The sequence below is a fragment of the Labrus bergylta genome, chromosome 5, assembly GCF_963930695.1.
Source record: "Labrus bergylta chromosome 5, fLabBer1.1, whole genome shotgun sequence".
In the NCBI taxonomy this organism is placed as follows: domain Eukaryota; kingdom Metazoa; phylum Chordata; class Actinopteri; order Labriformes; family Labridae; genus Labrus; species Labrus bergylta.
In genome coordinates this window covers 11,536,350-11,564,285 of record NC_089199.1, presented here as the reverse complement: position 1 = coordinate 11,564,285, position 27,936 = coordinate 11,536,350, and the positions used below count along the sequence as shown (strand labels likewise).

The window sequence follows — 27,936 nt, the reverse complement described above, 5'->3', positions numbered from 1 at the left end:
TGTCCCTAATGGCACGCTTTTATTTTGAAGGTGAGTGTAAGACGTGTTTGTGTATGTGTCAGTGTGCTTGACGTAGTCCAGTCTCTGTGTAAACTGTGTGCCAGTGAGACCGCGGCGCTGACAGGTGAGAGAGCGCTGCCGCAGGTCATTGAGAGGCGCTTCACGAACACGGGAATATAAAAAATAAAATCACATTTTGGATCTCTTTGAGAGGCGAAAACGACATCCCACTGCTTTACAACGCGAGGTAAGAAGACGTTCCTTGTCTTTCTTTTTTAGTTTTTGGGGTAGGTAGGGGGAATGAAAGATGTCTCAGCTAGTTATTGGTCCTTGTTAATGAATGATTAAACTCATGATAATTCACATCCCTCCAGCTTTGCCAGCTTTGCTAACTTAACTTGTTATAAATACATCTTTACCTATGTATTGTAACATTCAAATTTAACTTTAACACCTTTGTTTGGCAGTGTTCTTCTCGTGTTTGAAACTTAGTTGACTGTAGCACATTAGAATAACTACCCTACTGAATTATCATAGCATTCATTGTGATATATGTACTATAACTTTTTGACAATATTAAGCTAAACTATCCTCCTGTGTATATTCTGTGAATGACGGATGCTGGAGGCCTGAACATTTCCAAAGTTGCTCCACATGTTGCAGCAGGTCTGGTCTTGCCCACTGTAGATTTTATCTTGACTATTTCAACTTATTATTTTTCCATCAGCTCTAATAACCTTATATCTTAAGTGTTAAAGAAATGAATTTAATTTGAGGAATCTTCTTGATTTTGAGATTGAAGAGAAATATACAGCAACCACAAAATGACCATACTCTTGAGAGAAAACAGCAGCTTTTCCTCTAACACAGTTTAAACAAGCTAAAATATTTACATATTCCACCTCCACTTCACTTCACTTCTTGTTTTCCCAGCTCCGCCTGCTTCTCCAGGATGTTCTCTTTGAGGAAAGGGTCTCATAGGTAGCACTCAATCATCTTTGGACGGTGACGTGGAGATGGTCACTTTGGCTGCCTTGCTGACAGTATGCATATGGATACAAACACAGACTGCTTCAGGACAGCACACATGTGCTTCTACTCCACGCAGTTCGCTGGATTACACTGTAAAATACTCCCTCCCCTATTTCCAAACAGACAAACCCATACAAAACATAGCAGTGAATGGGACTTTGGTAGAGAATGGGGTGTATGTTGCGAGCCAGAATGTAATAGAGGCACTTAATTCTACTTTGGACAAGATATGGGAGGTAAAAACTGGACCTGTTGGCAGTGCTGAATGTGAAACCTGTCAGGTGTGTGACATAGAAGCAGATCCTGGAGATCCTGTGGATACAGACAATAAAGTTCTAGTTATTGATTTTGCTGTCTTCCCCAATCCCTTTTTGTACATCTGTGGGAGTACTCATCATGGGATTTGTCAGGTCATTGATACTGGCTTTTCAAAACCGGAGCCCAAGTGTTTATATAAAAAAGAGAACAATTATCCTACAAGCTGTCCGGACTGCCTGGCAAGCCCACTTGGCACCAAAGTCACCATCGGTGAACAGGGATTCATATCACTCTTCTTCGTGGCAGCCTCTGTCAATGGTGAAGTGGCACAGAGGTATCCCAGGAGGTCAATATCAGTGATGAGGCCATTTGCTACTGAAGACGGCTTTAAGCAGATCAACAAGGGACTAACAGTGCTCCCGAGTCTGCAGGACACATACAAGATTGACTACATCTACAGCTTCTCCACCAAGGACTACGTCTACTTTCTGTCCCTGCAGAGAGAAAACCCATTGAGGAGCAACTCAGCTTTCCAGACTCGTCTTGGACGCTTGCCGATTGCAAACCCTGAGGAGTGGATGTACAAGGAGGTGGTCCTGGAGTGCAAGTATGACCGAAAAGGCAGGAGGAGGAGAAGAAGAGAGGCGCCCAGGAACATAGTGTACAATGGGCTGCAGGCAGCATATTTTGGGCCAGCAGCGAAAACGTTGATAAAGGAGCTGGGGTTGAAGGAACCGGAGAATATTCTGTACGGAGTGTTTGCAGAGGTGAACGAGAGCGGACAACCTCAGAAGAACTCAGCATTCTGCGCCTTCCCTTTGTCTTTAGTGAACAAAGCCATTACTAAAGGTGTGGATGCCTGCTGCACATCAGGCACAGAGCAGCTGTCCAGAGGTCTCTGTCACTTCCAGCCATGCGAGAGCTGCCCACATGAAGTGAGTAACTTTTTTTTTTAATGGCAGAGGAGCAAAGGTCCCTGTACGCCCAGACAGGAAATGACCTGTCCAGACAAACATTGTGTAATGTAGTTGCATGAGATCCAGTGTAGTTTAGCATTAAGAGTAAACAGGCTTGAGCAATAAGGGATCATCAGAAGGGGAAGAAAAAAACCAAGGCACTCTTTTTGAAAAAGAGCAAGAAGCCTTTACTCGACTTGTTATTTCACAATGGAAATGCTTTAATGGCTTTATAAAAATGAAGGAACACTTGTTCTGTTTATTTTTTTTGTTTCACATTTCAAACTCAAAAGATTTGGCTCACAGGGCCCCTTTCACTCTCAGACAGACGCACCTCAATCTTTCCTCTGGCCTTCATTTCTGTCCTCCAGTTCCCCTCACTGCCTTAATTAAGGGCCAATTCTAAGCTTAGAGTTAAATATTTCATGGCCATCAGTCCTGGAGAATGACAGAGTTTGAGGGGACAAGCTGAGGGCTTGTTTTTTCTGTTCCTCTTGTCTCAGTACCCCCCAAGGACTGCCTTGTCATTGTTCTTTTTTGTGTAAAAATTATAATTTAAATTTGACAAGATTAGCAAGATAATTTCATGAATCAAAAATACAAAATAAATGTAAATGTAAGAATAGCAGAAAGCCAACCCCAGAAGAAAATAAAGAAAGAAACAATGCTGCTCGTCTCCATGGTTACATTGACACATATTAACATTGGAATGTTATCTGCCATTAATTTAAAAGTTATAAAGATACTTATACAAATAATACATACCTAAGTTACTTTTATATAGAAAAATATAGCCTACATATGTATTGATAATCACCAGTAAAAACAATGACTGTCTTTGTTTTCCAACATTTTGAATGTCCACATTCCCAATCAAAGAAAACGTTCATCACACTGCTTACACTTCTGAACACTCCAGACTCTCTTCTTTTTTCATTACAGATAGTTTATTTTAATTGGCACAAATCTTGAATACTAAAATATTGTTCGCCTGTGGCATCTCTGCTGAAGGTGTGTGTGTGTGTGTGTGTGTGTGTGTGTGTGTGTGTGTGTGTGTGTGTGTGTGTGTGTGTGTGTGTGTGTGTGTGTGTGTGTGTGTGTGTGTGTGTGTGTGTGTGTGTGTGTTTGCGTGCATGTGTGTGTGTGAGAGGGAGAGAGAGTCGAGCCAGATGAGAGAACTGGGAGGGGTGGATGAGTCAGTAGTGTGACCTGCGCGTTGCCACATCGTTTCTCTGCTCTGTTAAGTTTCAGCCTTTCTCAGAGAAAAGGCCGTTTACAGCCCACAGATTAGATTTCCTTAAAAAACCGGATACATGACAAGGCTTTTTTTTAATTTTTAAACTTATATCCCTGCACCTTCACCTTTATGCCAGAAAGGAAAAAGGCAGCTTGCTTGGGCAAATACTTCTAAAACCGTGCACTCTTTAAAGCAACATCATTGAATAGAGCATTTGGCGTTGGTGCTCTGCAAAATAATAAAGGTGTGGTCTTGTTTCCCTTTATGGAGTTCAAACTGTGTCCTTTGAGCTCACACAGCCGTGTGTACACCTCCAGGAATGCGTGCCAAGAAACACAGTTATAAATCCTGCTGATAAAAAGGTGGAATTTCAGGGGGGAGGGACAGTGTTGGACAGTGCCTCAGCTTAGTGTTTTATTGGTGTAGGAAATAGATGGAATACTGAAGATATGAAGATTTGGTCTATCAATTAATCATGGTTGAATCTGTTGATACTGTACTGTATGTTACTGTTTGTGATCAAATTACATGAAAATAGGGCATTGAAATAGTGGTGCGCACACAGGGACATGTTGGGGCAGGTCAACTTAATTGCTTTGCTGAGGAATGTTTACCATATGTCACACTTTATTGGCTAAAACATCTCATCCACTCACATCTGTTAGCTTGTGTTTGATGTGTGTAAAGCCCAGTTTCAGTAGTAGACAGTCTGTAATAAAGAAAACAAAAAAACAGTCCCCATGTCAACATACTGAGCTAAGGTCACTGCTGTTTTATGACCTTGTTCCTCTCACAGCTTATGACTGTGACTCGAGGCAAAGCTGGAGGACTTCCTCCCTATAAGGATGAATGAAGAGTCTCTCTCTCTTTATTGCTCCAGCTCAAGTGTCGGCATGTTGTTTATATGTGCATTGTGCACAGATGTAAACTGAGGCTGACAGAAGAAGATACTTACAGTTTAATTTATATATGTGTTTCCTGTTTCTGCCTAAACCCTAACATCCTTGTTTTTCATGTTTCTCCCTCTTGTGTAGAGCTCCGAGGGTAATGAAACGTGCACTAACAAACCCACTCTGGTGTCAAAGTCGTACTACAGACTGGATATCTTCAACAGCCAGATGAGAGACGTCCTTTTCACTGCTGTCCTGGTCACCACTTTTGAGGATCAGACTATTGGCCACTTTGGTACCTCAGCTGGACGGATACTGCAGGTAGCAATAGATTAATAATGATACATTTTAAGGATCTCAGACGTTTTGTCCATTGCTCACGATAAACAACACATCCAAGCTTTGCATTTGTATGTTAACTACAAGAAAACGGTTCCCCAAAATGGAAATCCTTAACATGACCACTGTGTTTTGTACATATTTTAGGTGATTCTTAGTGTGAACGCACCAAATGTTTTCGCCAACTATTCTCTTGAAGGATCGGAAGTGTCCAGAAACGCAGCTGTATACTCTGAAGAGTCACTTCTCTTTGTAGTTGGAAATAAGGTAACGTTGGATGCATTTTTCTGATAGGGTCAAGAGAAGACAGGAGCATATTGAGCAAATGTTTTTGGCCTCCACAGTGCAATAAAAAGAGGTGGGAGTCCCAACGATACGATATTATCACGATACTCAAGACACGATACAATTCTATTGTGATTTTTAACATTTTGCGATATGCTTAGAATTGTGATACAATATATTACAATTAAGCTTTTTATGTCCACTACACTAAACTAAATTAAGAACTTTTTTGTCAAATAAGATAAAATTATCAGTCCCTTCATCTTACTTCCGTCTTTTTATTTGTATTTAAGTCTCATTGAACTTTAACATGAATTCTTAACAATGTTATAATATCGCTACACAAAATATCGCGATACTATACTGTATCGATTTCTTGACCCACCTCTAGCAAACTGACCAACAATTTGATGCCATTGTGTATTCATCAGAGTCAATTAAAACATATACAGTCTACTCAGAATGTGTACAATGTGTATTGGGTAATTAGTTGAACAGGATTTCAGGTGTTTATGAAAACAGATCCAAGTGTGTGAGTTCGATCCTAGTGCCACACCCTGCACATTTTAGTCATGTCATTGACACAGGGCAGACAGCTACAAAAAGTAAAAGTCATCCATCATGTAGAGGAAACATGACAACTTGAAAGGCTTAACTGTGTTAGGAGTGTGTCTGGGAGAGTTATAGATCGCCCTCAGCTTTTCTAACGCTCTATTCATGCTGCAGAGATGTTGTTAACCTATGCCAAAATGTCGTGCAGTAGCCTGGTCTGTGTTTTATACTTGTTTTTTTTTTGTTTATTTTCTTTTTGCCAGATGTTCAAGGTGCCCACTACAGGTCCAGGGTGTACACATTTTACGACATGCTCCAAATGTTTGGAGGCCCCACTCTTCATGAACTGCGGCTGGTGTTCGGGAATCTGCTCGAGGCAGCACGAGTGTGCCTCTCAGTGGAACAAAAACTCTTGTCCGCCTGTCATAACAGAGGTAGATCTGCCAGTGTTAAGTGTAACTGATTAGCTAATGAATGAAGTTTTAAAGATGAGTCATTAAGTAACACTGGCCACAGCGATTGTCCTGCATGCTAACTGAAAGTTAACTCTTTCCTGTGCAGTTTTACCCCATGGTGGCTCCTGCCGGCGGAGAGACGGAGGTAACACTGTGTGGCTGGCAGTTTCGCTCCCCTCTGCCTCCCGGCAACATAAGCAGGGAAACTCATGTCATCACATTGGGCTCAGGGACCTCTTGTGCTGTTGACCCTGATAAGAGCAATAGTGAAAAGTAAGTAGCCTACATGCAATGTAGTTCAGAAGTTTTAGGCACCGCAAGCCACAAGTAGAGATGAAAACCAGGGAAGACGAGTTAACTGAATTTTAAAAATGAAAAAAAGTTCAAACAGGCTTCTCAAAGAAAATGTACAGAAGCGAGATGTGTTTAAGGAAATACCTTATATAAGTCTATGAGGACCTTTTAGTCTTTCCCACATTTCAGTGAATAATAGCAATCATGTTTGACAATTTTTTTAAAAGAAAGGAAAAGTTATTTCAGACTTCTTGTCTGTGTCTTTGATACAGGCTGGTATGCAAGATCCAGGAGCACAGTCCGAACGAGAACCTCACCATCACTCTGAATGTGCACGAGGGGGGAGGGAAGGGCCAATACTCCATCGAAGGCATGGCTCAGATTTCTGGCTTATCTCTTGTGGTGAGAATCATCCGTTTTCATTTCATTTCATTTCATTTTACCTTTATTTATTCTCGAGAAATCATTGAGGGCAAGCCCTCATTTACAATTAGGTCGAAAGTACAATTAAAACGAATAAGAGACAAAAAAAAAACAAAAAAACAACAAAGACAAAATACATAGATTATAAAACCAGAAGAATAAGCAGTAAGCCGGCAACTACAGTTAATAACATTTACACTCATGAGTACAGTGAATTGTGATCAGGTTTTTAAATTGGTCCATGGTAACCATTGTATTGAGTTTTAACTCATTTAAACCAGTTGTTCTCTACGTGTTGCCTAATGGACCTGTCACCTCTGTGTAATCAGGAGCCCAGCATAACAGAAATTAGGCCTGACTATGGCCCTGTGTTTGGAGGAACAACCGTTACACTGACAGGCCGATATCTAAACTCTGGGATACAGAGAGATGTCTTCTTGGCTGACAAAAAGTGCAACATCCAAAGGTAAGAAACACTGAAGACTCTTTCTTAAACACAACAGACAGATGGGTTTCTACAACACAATCATTTAACTATGGTTAGATGTATCTCTAATTGCCCACGTTCAATTAACGCAACAGCTGCTCTTTTCAGCGCTCCTGAGGGAAGTGGAACTCTGTCCTCAATCGTCTGCAACACAGAAGCTGCGGCAGGTGTGGGGAACGTACCTGTTAAAGTCTTGATCGACAAATTTCAAGTTAAGACTGCCAAGAAATTTTTTTATAAGAACAACCCTAGCATAACCTCTGTAGAGCCTCTCTGCAGTTTCCAAAGGTAGGACACTGACCCCAAGATTGCTGTATCATGATAACACAAAGTACGTTTGTGCACAAAACCAAGTCATTGTTATTAATGGCACACTCGTCTGTTCTTTCACACAGTGGCTCCAAGCTGGTGATAGAAGGTCAGAATCTTGACTCTGCACATAAAACTGTGGTTCAGTACATTTCGAGATCGCCCCACCTGCAGTCACTTGAACAAGTGAGTTCACTCATGAAAGATACAGTATTCATGTAAAATGCTTCAGTTTCAGTTGAATTCAAATGCAGTGAGAAAAGATTAAGCTTGGCCAGCCATGCTTTATCTTTAGCCATACACTGCTTTTATATTCTAAGATTCTATTCTAGTATTTGTGATCTCAACAATATTTCTCTTCAGGTCTGCAATGGTACGAAGAATGCAACCCATATGGAGTGCTGGGCCCCTGCTTTTCCTAAGGAAATGCCAGAAGACAAGTCTTCTGGGGAGATTCTTATCCACATGGATGGAAAAAGACAGATCTGGAAAAAACCTTTTGAATACCACCCCGATGTCAAAGTCATTCCGTTTGAACATGATGACAATTTATTACCTTTAAAACCAGGAGATACAGAAGTTTCACTGCATGTATGTTGATTCTCTCTCACAGTCCTTTCATATTTATTTATTTATGTATGTATCTGCCATGTTGCATTAACATCTTAACAATACTTACAGAAATAATACCAATATGTCTGAATTTCTCTTAATATAACTGCAGCAAAAATAATCATCACATAACTTTTAAACATCTTTTTTTCCCCATATTTCTCAGCATGAAAAACTGAGCACAGTCAGCACATGCATGAAGATCGTAATGACCATTGCAGGTGTGAACTGCAACGCCAAGGTTCTTTCAAATGAGCTCACCTGCAGGATCAATAAAGGCATGGTTATTCCCAGCGAGGGGTTACCTGTCAGGGTGAGAAAGACTGCCTCTAAACCATCAACCTGTATATATATGCTGTGTAAATTCATACCAGACAGTAATCATTTAGTGTTCCTCTCCTGTAGGTGTCTGTGAATGGAGTCGTTCATGATGTGGGTACAGTAGTGAACGATGACACCAACCAGGCGACTGTGATCTCGGGCATTGTGCTGGGCATCCTGGCTGCTTTGGTAATAGGTGCTGGCCTTGCATTAGCAGTGATGATGCATTTGAAGAAGAAAAAGAGAGGTGAGAAAATGCAGCTCTTAACTTATAGATTTTTAGAAAATTATACTGCACAATTGTGTTTATTCATTCAGTACTATTTTGAAGTTGTTTCAATTTGTCCTTTGAATCCTCCAGCCAACATAGAGAATCGGTTATCAACAATGCTTTCACACAACCGCATGGGCAGTGCCAATAATTCATCCCCGACGGGCGACTATAGACGAGGTGGGACAGCCAAATGAATGAATTCATAAATACATTTTTACCGTCAATCCCTTCTGCTTTTTTGTTTGTTTCATCCCCTTTCTAACCCTGAAATAACCCTGTAGCAGCTCTTTGAACCTGTTTATTTATCTATATTTCTGTCAAGTATTTTTATTTTGAAAAAAAAAGTTAAATTCCTTGATGGCTTAATGGTGAAAAAAATACAAACAAAGTAAGGGGTAAGTCGATAAATAAGCTGAACCATAAAGGGTCAAATATTGGATAATATTTTTTTTAATCAATTAGCTTCCATTGTTCATTATATTTGATGGACTAATAAGAGAGGTTGCAATTATCAGAAATGTTGAGGTCATTTTTTCCATCACAACTAAAGCTTCCTCTGCACACATGGATACAAATGAATGAATGAATTATATTGGAGTCAAAGCTAATTAATCTGTCAAACTAAATTAAATCTGTTTGGGAAAGCTGATATGCAAAGATTTGATGACTTAAAAGTAGAAGAACTTTTTGTAATGTGTGTCTTTCCTGGTGTGTTTCAGTCGATCTGTCCAGTCAAGCATCAGGCTCAGGAGGAATGGCTTTTCACGGGTTAATGTACGCTGCCAGCTACGATCATCTGGCCATCCCTCTAATGCCCCGAGACAATCTCTCCATGATCAGTCTGAGTTCTGACCTTCTCGAGGAGGTCAAAGACGTCCTCATCCCTGCTGACATGCTCCGGATCGAAGATAGTCAGATTATTGGCAAAGGTCAGCCTTGTGCTTTTTTTTCAATCTTTGTTTGTTTTTCTCTTTGAATATTGGAGCACAAAATGAGAATAAAACTCACATTTTGGTCTCATTCAGGCCACTTTGGAACAGTTTATCATGGGTACCTGATAGACAGCAGCAAGAAAGAGACCCACTGTGCTGTGAAATCGTTAAACAGTATGTGAATACTCATTTTATAACTGCAATCATCATTATACAAGCTTTTGGTTGTTGGATTCATCTGTTTAACAGTAAGTGATGTATTTGACAGGGATCACAGATGTTGGGGAGGTGGACCAGTTCCTCAGAGAGGGCATCATCATGAAAGGTTTCCACCATCCAAACATACTGTCTCTGCTCGGCATCATGCTGCCCAAAGAAGGGCTCCCTCTGGTGGTGCTGCCGTACATGAAGCACGGGGACGTTCGTCATTTCATCCGCTCTGAGAAAAGGGTAAAAAAAACACTAGGAAACTTTCTGGATTAGAAGGGTCATTCATATTTGCTCTTTTAAATGCTGTAATTAACTGCTTCAAACCTACTCTGGCTCTGTTGAACGTGTATTCTGTCCTCCACAGAACCCAACAGTGAAAGACCTGATTGGCTTTGGGCTTCAGGTTGCAAAGGGTATGGAGTATTTAGCAAAGAAAAAATTTGTCCACAGAGACCTGGCTGCTCGTAACTGCATGTGAGTGTGAATCATAAATCAATTACTGCTCAGTAACTTATACTAGAAGACACTTTGACACAACTCAAATTACTGAACATGTTTAATAACTTAAGCAACCAATACTGCAGTGTTGGTATGTATTTGGATTTTGTTAACTGCAGTACTGATTGCATGGCCAAGCATTACCAGAATAATTCACAACTGCAAATTAATCTCAGTTTATTATTGTAAGCAAGGGGTTGCAGACCAAAATGCCACAACCATCAGGGCGGTATAATGCTTGACATGGCAGTAAGGCTCGATTTATAAATTTAGGATCCAAATTCATATGGTTTCTAGTTCAACATAAAACACAGGAGCTTGGTATGGCATGATTTAGATTAGATTAGAAAACTTTATTTTTAGCAGGGAAACTCATTTGCCGCCTGGTAGTAAACAACCACCACAAGCTGCTTCTATGTAGTGAAAAATATCATTGAGTTCCTTTAATTAATACGAATGTTTGCTGATGTCAGGCAACTAAAAACATTAAGACACATTGTTCAAATCTTTAGGAATACTCTTACTGTTGTATCTTTTATTTTGTCTTTATCATAAAACATTTCTATTTCAGGTATTTACATTTAATCAGGTTAATGAAGAGAAGTTTGCTCTGATGAGCCAACAAAATACAAAGTAATCTCTCTGCATCTCACAAGTGCATGGGAAATCTTTAATGAGACCCTCAACGCTTATCGTAGTTCACCTGGCTCCTCTTGTGCCCACCATGAGGTAAGAGTTATGCTTTCTCAACAGTAGTTGACAGGGGTGTTTTCTTTCATTTCAGGCTGGACGAAACCTTTACAGTGAAGGTGGCTGACTTTGGCATGGCTAGGGACATCTATGACAAAGAGTACTACAGCATTCAGGATCACAAACATGTGAAGCTGCCTGTGAAGTGGATGGCCATCGAAAGCCTGCAGACACAAAAGTTTACTACCAAGTCTGATGTAGTGAGTATACTTTTATCATTCCTCCTGAAATAACGCTCATCCAACATATTCTGTATCTGCAACACATCACTTTCTTGTTTCCCAGTGGTCATATGGCATCTTAATGTGGGAGCTGCTGACAAGAGGTGCTAGCCCGTATCCAAATGTGGACCCCTATGACATCACACACTACTTACTGAAGGGGCGTCGTCTTCCTCAGCCACAGTTTTGTCCTGATAGTCTGTAAGAACCACACATGCACTCCTTAAAAAGCCCCTGATGGGTTCACACTATTGTCTTACCTTGAAATGATTTAAGTTTTATCAGGCGCATTAATAACAGTGATTATGAATCAGTTTCTTCTGAGTCAGAAAGATATTTTCAAGCCAACAACTCTTCCATCGTTCACTCGTTTACCCGTTTTTTCATCCCACAGCTTTTCTATCATGCTGACATGTTGGGACCCGGAGCCTGAATGCAGACCCAGCTTCAGAAGCCTGGTTTCAGTAGTACAACACATCCTTTCCTGTCTCGAGGGAGAGCACTACATCAGTCTGAAGGTGAACTATGTCAACTTAGACCAGCCGAGACCTTACCCTTCCATGACTGGATCTGCAGATGAGGCTGAGGCCTCGGACTCTGAGGAGGAGGAGGAGGAGGAGGAGGAGGAGGAGGAGGAGGAGGAGGAGGAGGACTGTCATGCTGCCAGCTGAGGGTGTCAAAACCCGAGGACTCTCTGGCAGGAAAATTGGAATCGGGATTTAATTTGAAGAGCACACAAAAAGACCCCACTTTGGCCTGGATCTATTTTTAACATCATAAAGATTTTGAATAATGCCTGGAAGCCTATGGAAGGTTTAGCTGCTGATTTAAAAGACACTGCAGAAAGTTTCAAATCTTATTTGAGCAGATGACTGTCCCCAGAACTGTTCTGGCTCTCCATTAGTTCCAGAGCTCATGCTGAAAGGCTGCAGGGAACTATGCCAGCTATCAGAGGAAAAAATAAAGAGAAAAACAAGCATTCACAGACAAACATTCACACCTATGTTAGTAGTCATGGAGTTATCAATTAACCTCAACTTCATTTCTTTGAACTCTGAAAGGAAGCTGAACTAACTGGAAACAACCCATCCAGGTACGAGGAGAACATGAAGGTGTCAGCCAGCGGTAGGTTTGAACTCAGAACCTTTTTTCTCAGAGTTCAAAATACAGACAGCATGTTGAAAATTGTTGTTTATTTGTTCAAACAACTAAAGCACAAGTGTGAAAGAAATGAAATGAATGTAAAATGCGCTTTTGTTCTCATATTTATAGACTAGGATATTGGGTTATATGAGACTATCTCGTCATCATATAAGACTGTTAGAAAAGGGGGCTTTAAATGCTGATATGTGGTTGTGAACATGTGTAATAATTGAACTAGTCTCAGAAGTACTCGGTCTACTCCGATTTCGAACCACAGATACTGAAAAGCTCTGCAGCCACTGAATTATACATCGAGCTGTCAGTTGGCTCAGACGTCAGCTGAGGCTTACAAACAAATGTAGTACATCTCGTCACCACTAGAGGGCAACAAATGCCTCCTGCTGAAGCATGAGCTGCTTCTGCTGCAGTGATGCTCTGCACTACAGCAGACAGCTCAGCACAAAGGTGTTACGCAAACAACACACCTATAATCATCTTCACCTCAGTGCAACTACGTCAGCATATCATTCTGTCCATGTCGCACAGTTTCCAGAATCTCTTTCATTTTCTGCATTTAATTGAAATGATCTCCACAATAAATCAGCCAATCCAAGATCTCATAATTCATGCACTGATTTTTTTGTTTTAACTTAAACAGACAATGCTTACAAATATAGTTTACTGACTATCAAGCTTTCCACTGGGATTCATAGATTTGATGGTTTTCTCTCCTTCCATACAAGACAATCATGAGTGTTTTTTTTCTTTGTTCTATATTGCACTGAAAAGAGTTTTGTACAGGCAAAGAAATGATTGTCAATACTTGCCTCTAAGAGTGTTAAGAACATTAAAAGTCTTCCTGCACTTGTTTTTCCTTGAATGTGAATTAAATTCTATCTTCTTTACAGTTTTTTAGGCGGTGTGTGTATTCTAATAAAAATGCAGATTAAGTGCAGCATAGGACGGTCCAATAGTTCTTCATGAAAGCTAATCATCAAAGCCTTTGAAACAAACAAAAGATGCTGAATGCAACGGTAGTGGTGGGAAGCAGTGCAGCTCTTGTTCTCTGCCAGGTGGATGAAAGAATTAAAAAAAAAAAAAAAACATCCAACGTTACAGGTCTGCATTATAAACCCAAGTAAAAACTGCATGCTTCTGCCAAATCTGTGTATCTAGCATTTGTAATACTCTATGAATAATTTATAGATCTATAAAAAGCTTCTTTTTTTGTTCCTCTTGCCTTCAGGCTCTGAAAAGGTGGCGGTATTAATGACGAGCTCTGGATGTGTTTAGATAGGGGTTCAGGATTTCAAAGTGAGGTGAAGTTTGCACCTTGTTCTTTTTGCTTTGAAACAATTATCATGTTTGTGTTTCTGGTTTAATTTAAATTATCCATAAGCCCACATAGTGTGTATTGTGCTTCAACAAATCTGATGATCCATTTGATTTATTCCAGCTCTCTTTTTAAGATATTTGTATTCTGCAAATGTGAAAAGGAGACGAGGAACCTGAATGAAAGGTAAAGACAGAAAATCAACATTGTGAGCAGCACATGAACCCACAGTGGGGAAAAGATGCACTTTGTTTTCGTTCCATAAAAGCTTCCAGATATCAGGAAGTAACCTTGAGTCTACAAATACAAAAATTGCTTTGGAAAAGTATGTGCACAAGTTTGTCCTCCAAGTCTTTTCAATGACAACTCTTAATTAACTTGCCAGTGCAGTTTCTGGGATCCGCTATAAAATCCACTCTATGATGAAAATAGAATTTGGCATCAAACAAAGATGCTGGTATTAAATTTAATGCTGGAAATGAAAACTGGGGTCTGCATATGTTTCTAATGATTTGATATTTTTGAGTCATTATATTTTGTTCATTGTTTTCTGTGAAAGCACAGAACAAAGGTTGTTTTGGCCGGGCAAATACAAAATGTGATCCTGTACTATTATGTCTTCATTTAGAGAGAGAAGCCATCATTTACAATGATGCAGATGCAAATAATAGAATACAAGATAAAGAATGATCTAAAAATATAACATAAAGCAATGCATTCAGGTATTCTACTGTGTGTGTGTGTGTGTGTGTGTGTGTGTGTGTGTGTGTGTGTGTGTGTGTGTGTGTGTGTGTGTGTGTGTGTGTGTGTGTGATGTGTGTTTGTGTGAGATGTTCTGCTCTGGGATAATCTGCTATGTTTGTTATAGTTTATGTTTGTATTACTATGTGATGCTTTAATTGTGACCTGCCGAGGGACTGCAGATGTAAACTAGCTCTAAGCTAACTCTGGTGCAATGCATCAAATGGCAACATTTATGTTTAATATTGTACATGGTCCCTTTAAAAATAAAAAGTTAAGTAAGTAATATAAAGAAAAATGATCCGTTGAAACTGACACACAATAAGTAATATCATTAAAACCTCATTAACACTGGTGCAATCAGAGGTTAAGAAGATAACAATTAAGGGTTTTAAATGACCATTAATAACCAGTGCATTGATCTTAAAAGTGCTTTGTAGTGAATTCCAAGCGGACCGTGCAAAGAAGGCAAAGGCAGATCTTATGAGCTCTGAAAGAATTCTGGAGCGTTAGCCATTCATGAGATCTGGTTTAAAGTGCTCCAGAGGACCAGACTAGCATGGAGGAAATGTAAAAAGGAAGCATCCCAATAAGTGATGTATGCAAATCACATCTCTCAGAAAGAGAGAGAGAGAGAGATCCAACCTTTTTGTACAGGACGCAGTGAGGAGTGTTGTTAACATCACCTGTAATTGCAGAATGTAAAACTGCATGAAGAGGTTTTGACGTTGTAGCCGAAGCATGCCTGTACAAAATGTCAACATAATGTAACACAGGTTAACTAATTATAAATGTTAAGTTTGTGTAGATAAACAGCTATGTGACTATAAATTTTACCAGCTGCTTAATTTAACAAAAGTATGTAAGACCAATGTTTGAATGAATGGGTCCCTTTTATCAGTAGTTATTTAGACAATGAACTTACAAAAAACTTGTATCCTGGCCTCTGCACAGCTTTACATCCACGATCACAGCTTTGCACTTTTTCTATTCTTAGCCTCATGTACCGTGTTCATGAATGGAAGGTAATGATAATCAAAAATTATTTTTTTACCAACTGTAACAGTGCTCATGCAATCACACATCATAATGGCAGGTGTGTGATTGCAGAGATGGTTTAATGCTTAATAAATGCTGTATAATTGACTATAATTACACTTTAAACAATTCCGTACTTTAAATGATGACTGACTTTGGCTGACACTATATATGCATGTATGTGTTTCATTTCATGCACTTGAACACTGAGGCTGACCTACAACAGTCTTTAGGCTCTTATAATGTTTTAATGTTAATATGTACACTTTAGAAAGATGTGAGCTTGCAAATACAGCAGCTGAACCACATCATTTGTTTTATGGCACATTATATATTCTAAATGTGCCATAAATCCAACTCAAATGACATCGCAAGGATTATTTCCTGGCTTAAGAAAACTCCTTCATCACACATAAACACTATTTCACAGGCTGAGTAGTCTAGAAGAAGAGAGAGTCAATGTTCATGGTTAAAATTCCTCTTTAAAGACATCTGTCGCTGAAGGAACACATATGTACTGAGAAATGATTTTACACTGAATGTATGGGTTAATGGATAAACTGACACACACACACACACACACACACACACACACACACACACACACACACAGTACCCTATACAACCCCAGCAGCTCAGTGAGGAGGAATATCTGCACTGAACAAGCAGAGAGCAGATCCCCAAAGTGTCTTGTCTAAAATTCCTTTTGTTGCCTTCAAGTGTATGTATTTATAAATATTTTACACTTTTATTTCACACTGTCCTGATTTTCAAGCAGGGTTTAGTTGGAATCTGCAAAACTGAAAATATTATGCAGCAGCTGTTGTGTGATCCATGACAAACTGGACAAGGAAAAAGAAACTGTGGCTTGCTGTTTCCTGTCAAGACTCATGTAAATTTGTTCTCCACAGTTTAATCAGGAACACCGGAAAAAAAATTCTGCTTAGGACAGCCAATTAGCACTCACAGTGGAGTCGCCAAAACCATCGACATGTTCATATTAGTCTGAGATTCATTTGCATGCTTAACGGAAATGATACAGTCATTCAGCGAGCTTTTGGCATTCATGGTCGTGTGTGACATTAGATGCTCTGCACTGCACCATTCAGTATGAAATAGCTTGAGGAATAAGAAAAATAAACTTGTGTGATTCACTGTTGCCGAGCCTTTTCTTGCAGGTGTTTTGAACTGGGCTGGGTAGCTACGCAGTCACTGTCTTGAGATTTTTTTTTTTTTTTTTCCAGCTCTGCTCAAGGTCTCTCAGTTTTTTCAAGGCGTTGGTGAGAAAAGTCTGCATAGAGAGAGGGGGGAAGAAAATATGAGAATGCAACTAGAGGGTGCATATTTTAGTAGTCACAGACAAGTGTTTGAGTTCTCACTTAGTTTTATGTAAAGAATACCTTTAAATTTAGAGCATATAGGCTTTCCTCAAAGACAAAGTTCTACTAAAAATTAACTTGAAACATTCAATACGACTATATAAAAAAAGCATCTGTTTTTTGTTTCTTTTCTCTTAATAATAATCAAACCTGTATCATGATACTTTTGTTTCCTCAGCAAATCATACTTTTTATCACCATTTTTTTTTAAGTAATAGACTGAATCATCTGAGTCTTAAATGTCTGACATCCTCTGCAAAATATCTTGCAAGTGGGTTTCTAGCCTTTCTCACACTTTGGTTCTCTGAATCGAATCTGCTATCCTTGAGCTTGTGTACCATCATAGCTACCTGAATAGAGCTGCAATCTTCCTCCCTCTCCCTTGCTCTGCTCCATTGTTGCCATGCATTCAGAGGGAGGATGAGGAGCTGGGAGGTCACAGATGGAGAGAAGTGTTATGTGTGTTCCTGTCTCTGCTCTAAGTGAATGACTCCACAGATGGGATTATATTGAAAGGCAAACACAAATTTGCCGAACAATGAAAGTGCTTCAGAGGCACAAGGCCATGCCTGGCAGATCGCTAACTGTACTTGTTCAGACTTTTTCATCATCCATCTTGTTATCAGTATGCCGGGATATTTGTTTCTAATGCCCACCCTGTTGCTGCAATGATTCATGTCTTAATACTGAAATCCTATGTACTGATTTGTCATTAATATGACCACACACATGTAATACTGACTGTACTGAATACAGTCTAATTATATCATTCATGGTTTGTATGTCCTGACTATGTGCCACCGTAAAACTACATGTGTAACCATAGTGTATTCACAAACTGAAAAATGTGTGTGTATGTGTTTGTGTGTGTGTGTGTGTGTGTGTGGGGGGGGGGGGGGTGTAACTCACAGATAATTTCTTTGGACAAGGCTAAATGTTTTAATGGGTTGAACTCTATCCCTTCAATCCATTACTAAAACTAAAAAAGGTTATACACACAGGAGGTAGTGCCTTTCAACTATTTAAACCAGGCAACAACACTGTATGAATGTTATCACTGAACCAGAACAATGAAGATAAATGAGGTCCACCTTGTAGCAATAAGTAAGGTCTTTTACCTGCTTTTTGTAACATAACAACGCATAAGGTCTTTTACTTGCTCTTTTGTAATGTTAAAAGACAAAGAGTAAGGTATTTTACCTGCTTTTTGTGAAGTGTCTCGAGATAACACTTGTTATGAGTTGATGCTATACAAATAAAAATTGATTGATTGATTGATTGATTGATTGTTTGATTGTATGCCTCCAGTTTGTTTAAAGGTCTAGGTGACCATGCAGTGACAATAAAGGCATTCATCATTTAAATATAAGTGCCTTGTTTTTCCTTGTTCCTTGTTGAATGACATATCTCAATCCAAAGAGCACAAGAAGTAACACTTTTTAAGCCAAGAGGTGGTCGTTTATTGGTATTTATGGTTTATTACATGCAGTAAAGGCAGAACTTATGGCAAATGGCATTATGACTGACTCGTAACAGCTCATTTGCTAAATGTACTTCTAGATTACAAAGTGTTTGGGCAGCAGTGAATCATCTGACCATGTGTTAGCATCCTGCTCCAAAAGCTAGGCTTTCTTCCCATTCATTTAGTTTGGTTGTTTATTCCCTGAGCCCGAGATACTCTTGTGATAGGTTAAAATCCAGGAGAGTCAAACTCATGGCACATTGACGGATTTCCCACTAATTATTATTAGTTATTTATTATTTATTATTACTTATTTTATATAAGTATGCTTTTGGAATTTACTGTCTGCAATAAAGCCAGACTACTTTTGAACAACCAGATAAGCCTCCCAAGACTTGTTTATACAAAACTCTCATAACTTTTACATACAGTGCATTTGTTAACACATGCCATTTGACAGCCAAAAAGACCATTTCAACTGTTTTCTCTTTTGTAATGAAATCTTTAAAATCTTTTTCATAGTCTTCACATCTATGAGTATAAGCAGCGACTGCAGCTGTGTCTTTGGACCCAGCCCATTTCCATTTACAATTAACACCAGCAGAAACCATTTAAACAGTAGACACAAGAGTAAGTTGAAACGTTGACTGGTTGTATTGGCTTACCTAATTAGCTAATGAAGAACCAACCAATGTTGAGTGTATAGTAAAACTGTTACTGTAATTTACATTTGACCATTTTGGCTCATTCAGTGATAGTAAGGTTAAATGTGTAGGATTTAGTTGCTTGGTGGTAACAGATCGAAACCAACTAACCCCTAACCCTAAGCATCTGATTCTCCCTTACCTCATTCTTCCCTACCTACTGCATAAAAGTTGTAAAAAGCCCTTATAAAGCCAGTGCTTGAATTGTCTGGTCTGGGCTACCGTACAAAAATGGTGATTCAACATGGTGGACTTAGTTCAGAGCATAATCTTCTGCCTCTCTAAATGAGAAAGAAATAATTCTGAGGTAGTGAAAACCCAACCCTTATTTTTGTGTTTCAATTGCATTTTTAAGGGATGGTTAAGAGTGGTGTATCCTCTGCATAAAGATATGTTTTTATTTCTAATGTCAAAATTAGAACAGATTGGATATATTTAATTGACCTAAAAGGTGAATTTGATTTGACCAATAGTGCAAAAAAAAAACAATTAATAATTCAACATAACTGTTAATATTGTAGGTAAGATGTGCTGAGTAGGCAAGGAATGCATCACATCTCCTACTGGCAAAATGTAGTCCCAGAAGAAAAAAATCCTGCAGTAGATGTCAAAGATTTAAGCGCACTATGAAATAGGTTGGTTTAAGTTGTTTGATTATGCATGTGTATTTTGGGCGTAACATGAATCAAGCAAATCAGAGTAGTAGCTCTCATTACATTTAAAGAGCAAGGTGTGCCAACAGGCGCATTGCAGTTTACACAGCAAATTTCTGTCTTTATTCTTAAAATGGACCAAACCCAGGCCGAGTCATTGAACTTCACTCCTTTCATTGTGCTCATGAACACACAGAAAACACACAGGACATATGAAATGTGTTGATGGCGAACTGGACTCATGTTCAGAGGAAGCATTTCAACAACATCAGAAACAATCAGAAACATCAGTGCCTTCCAAAATTAAGAGAGAATTAGTAAACATTTCTGCATTAGGCAATGTGTAACTTTGTTAATTATTAAAATCTCCAGACACGCCGACAGGATCAGACAGAATCTTTGTAAACTGATGTTCTGTGAGCTCAACATCAAATACTGTACAGGCATGTATTTGAGAGGGAAAAAGAGACTATCACCAATATTTACGTCAATGGTTCTGTACCCTCCTGCAGACAAAATGTCAAAGTGTCCTTGGAAAAAACACTGAAACCCTTGTTTATCCAGAGGCATAGTCTGTAGTCTGTGAATGTGTTTAATTGTAAAGATGACCATTCAATTTGAATGGCATTGTCACAGGTGTATTTGATCTCTAGTTTCTTGAGCTGCTAATAACTTGTTTTTATAGATCAGCATTTTTTTATAAATCCTGTCTGTCAGTGGATTTTACCTGTTTTTGTGTTAGAATGTTTGCTGGTTTATGTGACTTATGCTGGTATGTATGTTTGCTTGCCCAAGTGTCCTCAATCTGTAATAATACAAAGCACAACTGTGTGTTTTAGAAAGTGCCATATAAATATAGTTTTGTATTATTACAATAAATTAAGGATGAATGTGAGGTGTGGTGCAAAAGTGCTGTGACAAGTTGGTGGATTAATAAAGGGCTATATACTCTAAGCAATACTCATGCATCCTTATTCCCTATTCTTATGGAAAACCTTAAGGCTACCTGTACAGATACATAAAACATGTCAACCTTAAACAGAAGGGCTCCAGCTTTGCAGATTGGGTCTGAACCACAGACTATACGTAGAGATGCATTTCATGGCAAAAAGTGACCAAAAATATTTTGAGGTCCACCTACGGACTGGCTGCAGTATAGGTCATAAAGCGCCCTCCTTCATCTTAACAGAGGGGACATCCGTCAAACAAATTCAAATACACCTCATACAGAATTTCTTAAACATGTTTATGCTGAATCATGTTTGGTATTCAATTTTCTGAGACGTTTAGTTTTGATTAGTTGTTTGATGGTGTTGAAAAATGAAGCCAATGCAGAAGTGAAAAAAAAAGCAGTTCCATAAGTGTCAATTTGAGGCTGGCTCCAAAAGACCCAGAAGTCCCATAAAACCCCATATTAAAATGTCCATTTTGACAGAAGAAATAAACATGTTTACAGCCTAGTACACAATTTTGGTCTGGATAGCTCATGTTTTTATTGGCACACTAATTACCACACTGGTATTTTATGACGCATCTGTCTTTGATTTCATGAAGGATAAGAGTTATTCATCATTAGGGACGTGCCTTACCTTTTAGTCAGGAGACTTAAGTCCTGCCTCAGCTCCTGCTCTTTACCTGACACTAGGCTGACCCGAAGTTTGACAACATTTCCATATAGGGTGACTGCCATCATTGGGCTTTAAAAATTTCCTTCAGAAACCAATGGGTGATGTCATTGAGACTACGTCCATGTTTCATAAAGTCAATGGCTACAACACCATGATTGACAGCTCTGATGACAAGTTTTTCTCCTGCTGCGCTCTGTGAACCTGATTAGCAAAGAAGAAGAGGAACGGTGAGAGAAACGTAACAAACACAAAAAGAAGAGTCCTTGAACTTTCCACAACCATAAGCAGAATCTTTTCTGTTCTGACTTGTGGGATCTTAGGTGTTTTAACACCAAGTTAAACATTTGTTTTGGTTAGCAAAAGGGGGTAGGATGTCACAACAGTGGCTCCACCAACCGATCCCTATTGAACAGACTCTTGCTCCAATGTTGTCACCAGCGCAATATGTCAGTGCCACTTGTGAGGATATTTTGGCTACACTTTTGCGCCACATGACATGACGACGAGACATGTCGTCCATGTTTATATCAGTCAATGTTCTGAACACGGCAGGCCCATCTTGATGTTACAATTTTTTTTTTTTTGTTACCCCTCACTGAAATGTCTCATAAAACTATCAGTGTATGTTATGCATCAATAAAAGTCATTTGGTTTGGTTTGTATTAAAAGTCATTTGGTCATTGTGTCACGTCAACGGGAGAAGCAAAACTGAATCACCATAGTCTCAGTTAATTGGGTTTGGCGAGGTTTGTTGACATAAAAAAAATGTGAATAAGACAGATTTTCTGTTATGCTGATCTGTGTTTGTCTTCCAAAAGCCCTGTTGTGGCTTGTGAGCCTGTTGCCATGACAACCACCATTTGATACCAGTGGTGTGTAGGAAGACGGTGAGATATGGTTGAAAATTAGCAAACTGCTTTATGCATGTTTTATAATCTATTCATACGTTTCATACGAGTGTTTGTGTTTATGTCGGAGTAATAAATAAATAAAATGGATTTGGAAGAGAAATACATACACGCACATGCAGATATCATTCATTCATAACACTGGGTCATATTCCTTCTTATGATAAATTCAGAGATTATTATACTGTATATGCCTCAAAGTGAATACTTTACTGTGAGAACACTGAATACATATTTTTCCTTCTCTAACTTACTGATTTACATCTGTGCTTGTTTTCCTCATGGAGTTAATGTAGTGACCCACATCTCTCAGGAGAATCAGTCCCACAACTGTTTCTGCAAGCAACATATTACCTGAAAAGTCTGTGCATTTCATCCTTGTTTAATTCAATATTTTGTTAAGTAGGGAATGTTAATAATGCATCTGGAAGGCATTTACAATTTGACTAGAGGTAGATAGTGAGCATTTAAATTTAAAGAAGTAGAATTATGTTAATCATCATCCATACAATCACCGCTTCAAGTACATAAACAAAAAAATGACATAGAATCAGTTTATTTCAGGTCTACATATGTGAGTGTTAGATTCTATAAAAGCTGAAAACACTTGTTATGTTATGTTATCAGTGATGAGGTCATATTTTGTTATGCAGAGGTTAATCTCTAGTTTCTGGAAAAGAGTAATCTTGCAGAACAGTTGCCATTTTAAAGTTTATGAAATGTAATAATTGTGCATCAGCAGCTCTAGCCTGCATGCAGCAATTAGGGCAAAGAGTCCCACTTGTTTATAAAAGTGGTTAAATGCTTGTGCGGACCCAAAGGCAGCCCTCGTAAACTCTGAATTTGCATTAGAGAGCTCCGAGATAAATTGCCTTTCCACGGTAGCAGAGAGAGCACAGTAATTACAAGGATATGAAACCTTTAAAGGACCTTCTTTTATTTATTTATTGTTACTGCTTTGTCCCTAGAGCATGGAGCAATAGCCTACAAAAAGAAACTAACAAGCTGTTGTTGTCTTTTTTACTTTTTGAATTAAAAGTCGGGGACTTGGTCAAATGAGCTGCTCATTTTTCTTTATCAATATTTGTTTGTAATGGAGTTTTTCTTACGGCCTTTTCTTCATTCACTTCTAGTTGCGAGCTGATAAGCGTTTTGTGGACAAGGTTCTGCTGTGATTGTGGTTACTATGGTAACCTCAAAGAGCACCAAATGTTCCACTCGAAGTGTGAGGGTATCATCTGTGACACTGCGCCTGGTCACACACACAAAAAGACACAATCAAGATCCACATAACTTCTCCAACTGTCTGATTTACTCTAAACCAATTATTTTAAAGATCCCAAAAGAACATCAAAATATGTTATTAGTTCACCTGACATTTGAGACAATAAGTGACACTCAAAGAAGTTGCAGAATTTGCAACCAAAAACCCCTCACATAGATTTACATTATTTTATTACTCTCAACTTGAAGTTCTTATATAGGCAATTAATATTTTTTTAAATATGTCAACCTGACATTTGTCCATTGTACTGTACAATACAGCCCAAACTAAAAATGTTACTTCGGTCAGTTCAAACGCTTTCATTTTATTTTGTAATAAACTGTAATAGACAACTAAATGTTTTCTTTTATCCAAAATTTTGTGTAAATACTTAATACTCTCACATGACTCTATGCCGATGTTTAAAGTTACACATCTGTTACATAATAACATCATTTATTTTAAGGAATCTTTCACGCTACTCCAGACTGCACATAGTCTCATGCAGGCTTGTACATATTAGTTTGTTGGATGTTTATTGTTTAATATTCAATTTTATACTTTTGTACATAGAGAGCAGAGTCTATCAAAGTCAAAATCCTTGTATGTGTGAACATACCTGGCCAAGAGTGATTCTCTTCTCAAACCACAAAGTGAATTTCTGTCTCTGACACTTTTCAATACCTGTAAAACCTTCTTTTGCATATTTTCTGATATTTTACATCTGTATTGATTTTTAAGTATTTGCTCTCTCTGGGAACTTTTTGTCACATAATTGGGACATTATGTAAAACGTCTTCTTCTTCTGTCTTTAACACAAATGCAGTGATATCTGTCAAGCTGTTTAGTGATGCCTGTGAGAAGACTCATACCTTCAGCCTTGCACAGGTTTCCATCCCAGACCCCATGACTATTGGTTTCTGTTTCTATGACAACTAAGTTGAACTATAAGTTGACTCATCTTTTACAAGCTTGAGTACAGAATTGTGGAGATAAAAAATATTGTGGTGAGGAAATGATTTCTAAGCAAAAACCTGCAGTGCAAAAAAGGAAGGGCGGGTCGGGGGTAAATCCTATTTTCTTCAAACAATGACATTTTTCAGCCAGTGTGACCATTTTTTTCTTTCTTCCTCCAAGATACAATCATCCATTCACAGAAAATAAACAGAAAATGCACCAGGATTAGTTTATTTCCGGTCTAAGTCTGAGACAGTGTTAGTTAAGAAGGATGTTTTTGCAGTGTTCTGACACACAGTAGGCTACACATTTTGCTGCCTTGCTCCCTCATCCTTCTTTGCTGAAGTGAGCTGTTTAACTTGCTTTATGATTTTTTCAGAAACATCATCTATTCACACATTTGCAGTATATAATTCATGACTGCCTGGAATGGAAAAAAATAGGATATATATTCAAGTAGAGCTTCTATAGTAACTCATAAGCCATCTATTGTATGGCAGTACTGAAATCTGTATTACTGTTTCTCACTTCTTCATCTCACAATATAAAAAAACACCAAATAAATCCCATGCACTATTGAGAGTCCTCAATTTGTACACTGTGAGGGTCTTCAGATCCCCGCAAAACATGTTGAAACAGTGAAGCAAGGAGTCACTCGAGTCCATTCATAGACTTACAAATGCTGGATTAAGCAGATGCAGCCATGGTAACATGAGGCTGGGCTGAGCATTGAGTACTTTCAGTGAAGCACAGTGAGGCACTGCCTGCGAGCTTTGTGACGCAGATCCCACTTTTGCGTATGCTTCTACTGTATGACAGACCTAAAAAAAAAAAAAAAAGGCCTTCCTGCAGATAATTACAACTGATACACATCACATTAGGGATAATTTTAACATGCATTGAGACACAAAAGGCAGAAAATAACTCTTCTTTTAAAGGGATGCTGCATCTAAACGGCTACAGTGGACAGATTGTAACCAGTTTTTCTTTAATCTGACTAAAACAATGACTATTGAAGGACACATTCAAAGTGGAAGTTGATGTTAAGGCACTTTTAAATGAGTGGCACTATGGCTGAATGTGACTGAGCTGAAAGTGGATTCATGGAACAGCTTAAAATATAAAGACAAACACTTGCACTGAATTGAAACTGAACCCAATGAATGTCATCAAAAGATCCCCTAAAGCTCATAATAAAGGCAGTATGTACTGGATTAGAGGTCAGACAAAGACCTACAAAAAAACTTTTTTTATCCAGGATCAAGTAATCCTGCTTACTTTAGTCCTGTTTTGTTTTTTGATTTTTTGATAGAATGAATCGTGTCCATATACAGACTTTTTAGGATGACCAAATATGGATAACCTGAGCTTTAAATGGGACATCATATTCTGTGTTTTCCACGGGAGGCTGCCAAAATCCACACAAAATGAAAAATCCCAGAAGTTGCTTTAAATCAAATATCTTGTGTTTGAAATGAACAGCTGTTGTGTGAAATACTCGATGGTTACAAAACCCTGTGTTTTTTATTTAGCAGCCGGATCTCTGCTTTATCTAGTATGTCACCATAACCATGCAGTGGTTTAACACCACAATATTAAAATGGTCTAAATTATCGACATCATCTTCAGGAATGTTATTAGATTAATTTAATAGGCTTATTACCTTTTTTCTCCATACTAATTTTATTTTCTTCTATCATAAATGCAGCCCTTTGCTGGGATCAGGATAATCCTGACTTTTTTGGGGGATCAAAGTTATCTCAATCATTACTACTCAAAGGTTTTGAACAACACAAATTTGAGAATTATCCGAAAGAAAAGAAGACTGAATTACTTTGTCTTAAACATTTTTTATACACTTTTTCACTGACAAATCATATTCAAGTTTTCTTCCAATCCGATAGCTTTAATTCTATCAAATTGCTTACTTAACAATAAATCATGTAACTGTGTTGTGCGCTCGAAACTAGCTTAAAAGAAAAAAAAACCATCCTATTCCCTATGCCTATATTTGTAATAGATCTTGTTGCTTTACACGTCTTCTGTGAAAAATGACTGAGTGCAAACTCACAGATTTCAGACACCAAACACTGCAATATCCAATTCCCCGAAGAGGCTGTCACCAAAGCCAAACTATTTAGCTTAAGTACATCCAATAATACCAACATCAGCACATGAGTGCAGCGTTAAAGCCATGTTGGAAGGATCTTGAGGTGAGTTGCTGTTACTAAGCTGCTTTAATGACGCACTAGAGAGTGAAAAGTCTTGACGCTGTCATGTTAAGTTCATTGCGTATGATCTTTCCCAGTCAAAGTTTCAGGTACTCTGTTGACTGAAATGAAGCAATCTCACCTTTTATCTGAAAAACACCCAAATCTAGGGTGTACCTGCAGCTCTATTTTTGACTCCCCGCCTCCTACCTGCTGCTGATGAATAAATGCTTTTGTTCAACTTCTGCCTCTGTGTCACTGGGGTTATGTTTTTACTTCAAAGTGTTTTACCTTTGAAACATTTTCAAATTGTCTTCTCCCATTAAAATTCAGGGTTTCTCTCAGGTTGACGTCTCAGAGACATTTTTAGACTGAAAGTCAGACAGCTGACAGAGTGATTGAGTCCCTCCTGCTGTGGAGGATTGGAGGAGGATTATGAACGCCCTGCTGTAAAATAATGACAGTGATATGACGGATTCCAGGACTCAGATTTGTGATACAGAACAACTTGTACTGCTCAGAAAAACAGTTCTGAAGCAACGGGAGCTAGGGAGGAGAGAGAAAGTGAGAGAGAGAGCGAGAGAGAGAAAGAGAGAGAGAGAGAGAGAGAGAGAGAGAGAGAGAGAGTAGGTGGGTTTTGTTGGGTAGGTGGGGAGCAGGTTAAAGATGTTCCATTGCTCGCCTTCCTGTTATCCCAATGGCCTTTAAGCGGCATTACTCATTTGGGAAAGAGACACTCCAGTTACATAAGCCAATGCTACAGACTCTGCCTACCAGCTAAAACCACCTCACATCCTCTGTATGTACCTGGACATAATTGCACTGTGCTATAAATTGTCAGATCAGTTTTCTCTTGCACACATCTGAAAACTGATCTGACATGCACTTGGTCAATGGCCAGGTGAAAAAAAAAACCCTCTAGTATCATAGTATCAATGTTTGCTTCTGCCGGCTTCTGAAAATGTACATTATCACACACAAATAGGTCTCAAGTGTAGCTCAGATTTGTAAAAATATTCATCTTTAATGGTAATCACTGGAATCTTGGGAGACTCAACAACCAACGCCCATCGGACTGTGTCGTCCCCACAACCACCGTCGTCCTCATTCATGCACGGCCTGCTCCAACCTTCACCTCAGCGGCAAGGATGGACAACAGGAACGCGAGGAATACAAAGGAG

The 27,936-nt window shown here is 38.8% G+C and overlaps 1 protein-coding gene across 1 annotated transcript; it reads left to right on the top strand.

The window, feature by feature from the left end:
- The first annotated feature begins 95 nt into the window (after window positions 1-95).
- LOC109980643 (macrophage-stimulating protein receptor) lies at window positions 96-13,342 on the top strand. The gene is made up of 21 exons (XM_029276264.2): window positions 96-247; window positions 934-2,225; window positions 4,518-4,694; window positions 4,860-4,979; window positions 5,813-5,983; window positions 6,111-6,277; window positions 6,571-6,700; window positions 7,051-7,187; window positions 7,317-7,496; window positions 7,604-7,703; window positions 7,881-8,108; window positions 8,296-8,442; window positions 8,535-8,697; window positions 8,812-8,901; window positions 9,444-9,653; window positions 9,750-9,830; window positions 9,925-10,106; window positions 10,231-10,340; window positions 11,149-11,314; window positions 11,400-11,536; window positions 11,730-13,342. The coding sequence occupies exons 2-21, from the start codon at window positions 1,017-1,019 to the stop codon at window positions 12,004-12,006; spliced, it is 4,182 nt and encodes a 1,393-aa protein (XP_029132097.2). The 5' UTR covers window positions 96-247; window positions 934-1,016; the 3' UTR covers window positions 12,007-13,342.
- The last annotated feature ends 14,594 nt before the right edge of the window (window positions 13,343-27,936 follow it).

Bases quoted from the DNA above. Each gene is read 5' to 3' on its own strand.
- LOC109980643 (XM_029276264.2), top strand. From the start codon at position 1,017: ATGGTCACTTTGGCTGCCTTGCTGACAGTATGCATATGGATACAAACA. The intron at 7,704-7,880 runs GTGAGTTCACTC...ATTTCTCTTCAG, and splicing joins ACCTGCAGTCACTTGAACAA to GTCTGCAATGGTACGAAGAA. The intron at 9,831-9,924 runs GTATGTGAATAC...TGTATTTGACAG, and splicing joins TGCTGTGAAATCGTTAAACA to GGATCACAGATGTTGGGGAG.